General features: G+C 34.4%; 1 protein-coding gene across 1 annotated transcript in view; it reads right to left on the bottom strand.

The window, feature by feature from the left end:
- Positions 1–5,218, bottom strand: part of OCA2 (OCA2 melanosomal transmembrane protein) — a gene marked incomplete in the record, with an annotated part of 91,987 nt that overhangs the window by 34,185 nt on the left and 52,584 nt on the right. Inside the window, 1 exon segment of the mRNA XM_072412868.1 lies at positions 3,956–4,088. Coding sequence (XP_072268969.1) covers positions 3,956–4,088 — 133 coding nt within the window.

Below are 5,218 nucleotides of genomic sequence, written 5' to 3'. Positions count from 1 at the left end.
GGGGGGGGGGGGGGGGGGTGCTTAGATGAGTAAGCAAACCCTTATTTCTCACCCAAAATGGTTAAACCCATATATAGACACACCATACACTAGAATGCAGATCGGTACACAAGTTGACATTCAAAAATCCATCCTTCAATCCGGATCCTTCAGTTTTCCAGCACGGATTTTAGAGCGACGTTTCAAATTTACACTGTTTTCTGGAGGCGCTGTTTACATTGACTTATACATTCAAAATGACAAAAGGTCCCAAACTCTAGGGTCTTTGTAATAATTTTATACGATTTTTAATAATTACCTTTACATTTAAAAGGAAGGTCATCCAACAAGGTCATCCATAAAGGAATATCCGAAGAAGTCAGATGATTCATTTTAAAACTGGTTTACTGCTTGTTAGGATTGTCCACAGTTACCATGAATTCCTTCGACGTTCCTGCTCATTGACTACTTTAGATTGCATATATATTATAATGTCGGTGGCCAAGGCACTGATATATGTGAAGGTATGGAGAACAGATATGCCTGCATTATCTGGCTGCAGATAGTACTTATAAAACAATTTAGCAGTATTCTATATATACCTGGCAAAAAGAAATAACTGCTACTTTTTATTTTAAACTGCTAAACATTAATAAGGAAATATATGCAACAATGATTTAAATTCTCTAAGCTGGAAACTTTTTGAATTTGAAGTCAGAATATTAAAATCTATCCATGTATTACACGTACAAAAAACATTATTTTACGCATTTCTTTTTTTCTGCAATAAAGCTTTTGGCACAGATTTGCCAAAATATGGCTAAAACTGACCTGTGGCAAACCCAGTGTCAAAATTTTTGATGATTCTGTATTTGAACATTATTCCATATCATTCAGCAGATGCACAAATAAATAACATCTGTCTGTTTAGACCAAAGTGTGTACATTGAGGGTACCAGAAGATCTCAAAATGATAGTCTCCATTTGTCTGATGCATACTTATTTCTGAAAATGCTTGAGTGATCAGAAAAACTGATTTTTTTGCAGCAATACTCCTGATGTCCAGATTTTCATTTTATTTCATTCTGAAATATAAAACTATATCAAAGAACCCAAATCTAGATATATAGATAATATACATAGTTTTTAAAGGCCCAGTGCTGGAAGTAACAACTTGAGGGCATATGGTTGGTATCAACAAGAAGAGTAGCAAAATGTACACAGTTTGACATTTGTAATCATTAGAATAGGACCATTCTTTACATCTTATTTTTTTGGCCAAACCAAAATAATAAAATTGTAACTAAACATAGGGTGGTATTGTGCTTGAACATCACTGTAAGTAATAAGGGATTTGCCATTATTGATCCCATCTGGTAAATGCTTTCTGTTTGGCTGCTTTTCTGATCCCTTAACTTTGGTGCCACTGACCAAAGAGCATGCAGAATGGGACAGTCATTTTAAAATAAAAAGTCTTTATCTGCATATCTCAAGTGGACAGAAGTTATGTCATCCTAGGCCACCCAATCAAGATGGCCAAATACTCCAAAAGAGTGCATGCTGTCAATGACTCTGAATAAATCAGTATTAAATGTTTTGCCAGCGTAATTCTGGCCAGGAGTACGATAGCAGGACTTCAGCATAAATTTTAGTCTTTCACTGTCCAGTTAGCAGGCAGCCAACACAATGCTGCAGAAGTGAATTGCAGTATCATCATGCTGATTATGGAGTATGTCAGTGTATCAACTGTGTATGGACTGGACTCAACTGGAGTGGAGAACATTATTGACACAGGCCACTTTACTTGTGCACATTTATGCACAAACATCTTCATTGCACAAATATCATCATTGTTTAAAATGTATATTAGGTTTACTATACATACCGGTATTACAGTCTGACACTACATTCTGTGTACAATCTTTAGATTTGCAAAGAATATGTAATACAAGGACATTCATTATAACTTTTTTTAAATTTTCTCCACACAGATAACACTATGCAATACATAGCTATAGGTAGGAGATTGTAAAATCAGATTGTGTTTGGGGCAAGTGTTACATTTATGACACAGTTATACTAGGTTATTGCTGTTTTTGCCTGTCACAGATTTTTATTTTCCCAGAATAGCAACTGTTGAAAAACAGACCACTACATGGAACCAACCAGCATTTGACTATACCAGTATAATGAACACATATTACAAGAAACTGTAAACTGTTAAAATTTTCTAAGCCAAATTTCTATTACATTCAGGTATATATTTGGCATTCTGGCACACTATGTATCATACCCTCAACAACCTTTGGACTCATCTGTAGCACAGAAAACTCTAAATGGTCTAAAGTGTTCAAACAAGACATCAAAGTTAAAGCTTAGCTTTGGGATCAAACATGTTTTTTCCTTCACCAAAACAAATCTAGAATAGGTCTGGACAAAGCTTGGAGAGCTTAAAAGGTTAAGAGATACAGGCCTAAAGCTTCTCAATAATGTCAGCAGTAAGCTGCAGAGATAAGTGCTGAAATAAGGAATTTAGGAGCTAAAAAGCAAATTATTTCATGTGTGTAAAGGACAGTAAAGCAAGGGAAAAAACATTTAGAAATGAACTTTGTATAAGTATAACATGGCTAATAAAAAAATAACTCAAAATGTAAAGACAAAACTTTTTCAGATTGGATAGAGAGGGGGGGTGATTATAGCCTCTGCAAGGTTTATTGCCATCTGTGACCCCACTGCGGATATTCACCCCACTGTTTTCATAATAAACCTTTCTAATTTTAAACCTGAACAGATTGATTATTCTCATATGAAGACTAGGACATTTGAATGGTTTATATTAGCTGGTAATTCTTTTTTGTGTGTGCAACGATTAGTAAACTCACCCACCAATTGTCACAGTGAACAAAAACAAAAAAAAATAAAAAATAAAAATATCTAACTTCCTAATGTATTCCTAGTACAGGGAGTAAAGGCAAATCTCCCTAATAGAACACAAACAGAAAATACATGTACATGAATTAACCCCTTCCTAGTGTATCAAAAATAGGTACATACACTAAGTTGTGACCGCATAAAGGAAACTTGTAGAAGATGTAGAATAAAGTGTAATACATATAAAGGTCATAAAAGGTCAAAATAAAAATCCACAAAATCATACAATTATCACAAATCATAAAATCATTTATAATATAGATAGAATAATGATATAAGTCATTAAGTTGTTTATGTTAATCAGTTGACCTGGTTATGACTATGGTAAGTCACAAAAATGTAAATCATTTAGGCTGGTATTACTTGTGCATTCTCCAATAATTCAGCAAAACTTTAGATATGGTACTTTGTGATCAAATTCCCTGCACTAAAAAAGGTGTATAAAATAATTGGCATGGTTATAAATAGAGCAAGTAAAACTCACAGAATGTAAAAATACAGAAATCAGCAAATGTTGAAGAAGCAATTTCATTTACCGTTACTGATACAGCAGAGTTTTTGATTGCTAATCAGAAGATATGTAGCTGAAAATGTTTTTGTTGATTGAAGTTGATTGTAGTTGCTTTCTGACAAACTGTAGTGATAAACTACACCTGTATTTCTGTAACCCCACTGTTTCAGATGTATCGGAAACATCTCATTATCCCATAGAAAGGTTATATATATATATATATATATATATATATATATATATATTATTTATTCTTCAAAAATACACAAATACACTCTCTCTACAGATGTCAGTAACATATCACAAAGCCAAGATATATTCTATCACTTAAGTACGAATTCCCATACATCTTTGGCTGTGTGATTTTAAAATGCTAATGGGGTAAAATTTAATACGTTCACATGTGAGCATATGTTTTTCTAAAGATATAATTTGCAGACATTGGCACTTAAAAAATTCAGACAAAGTACATTACTGTTCAATAGCCAAATCATTTTTTTTTGTTCATAGGGGAACAGGTTGTTAGAGGCTTACCAACAATTTCACTAGGTTCCTTATTATACAGCTTTTTGTTCCAATATAAGATTCTAAGAAATGGGAAAGAAACCAGCAGGACCAGACAGATCCCAGGGAACATATGTCCTGTAAATCCAGCAAAATCCAACCCCTACAAAGCAACAAGAAAAAAAAATAATTAAAAGGAGGCTTGACAACTATATTTTAAAAGTGGTGACCTTTTGACAGTGGAAAAAGTGGAACAAGCCCATTAGTGCCTTTTCACATATGTCTTGCTGCTCCACAGTGGTGCATTAAATCACTTTTGTTGGATTTTAATTTGACCTAGATAAAGGCAATTTTGTACTTGAAGAAGAAGATACAAGAGCAAAGTAAATTATTTGAACCTAAGGTATGACAGTGTGTGTGTGTGTGGGGGACGGTCATTCGAAATACAAGGTAATTGATGGACTTAGGCCACCCAGTTTCTAGAACATAGGCTAGTAAGTAAAAGCAGACTGGCATTCATTTACAAAGAAGAATGCTTTAATATAATTACTAAAGGAAAAACTATTTGCTGAGAATGCCTATATAAGTAGCAAAATGTTATCTAGTTTAAACAGATTTGCATACAAACCATTTTTGTGATTTCAAAATCTGACACAAAGCAAAAGCCCCCGAGAGTCACAGCTTCTACTTGAGGCCACTTTAACATACGCCCCACAGTGACCACTTGTGCGATGTTGTACTTATTTTTATGATTTTGTGACTGTTTGCTTTAGCACTCGGAACTTTCACTTCTTGTTGAGTATGGGGCTTGAATTTTCCCATCCTACTTGACAGATTCTTGTGTTTTGTCAAAGTGTACAGCAGACACTCATAATAAAGGGGTCAAACTTATACTCTGATTCTAAACTATCTTCTTTTGCTTGTTAGGGCCAGATCTAAGCAAACAGGTATTGATACAGAGGGACTCTTTCCATAACTATGTGCAGTCCTGATTTTTCCAACATCACTCACTACATCTTGAGAATTACAATCATCTTTTATTTATAAACTTCCAACATTTTATGCAGCACAGAACAGTAAAGAGAGACTGCAGATAACAAGCTTTTATATGCAAGTATAAACTGGAGAAAGAGGACCATGTCAAACTAAGCTTACAATTTACAAGGTAAGGGGAATAGTGTGCAAAAAGAAAAACTGTGAAATTAGTGATGGTTAGGAGAAAGGAAAGCCTGGAGCATGCGAGTGAAAGGAGAATAGCAGAAGGCTGGCATGACAGTGCAGACAGACAGGAAG

The sequence above is a fragment of the Pyxicephalus adspersus genome, chromosome 1, assembly GCF_032062135.1.
Source record: "Pyxicephalus adspersus chromosome 1, UCB_Pads_2.0, whole genome shotgun sequence".
NCBI lineage: Eukaryota > Metazoa > Chordata > Amphibia > Anura > Pyxicephalidae > Pyxicephalus > Pyxicephalus adspersus.
The sequence above is the reverse complement of the archived record's forward strand: the minus strand, read 5'-3'. Positions and strand labels throughout refer to the sequence as shown.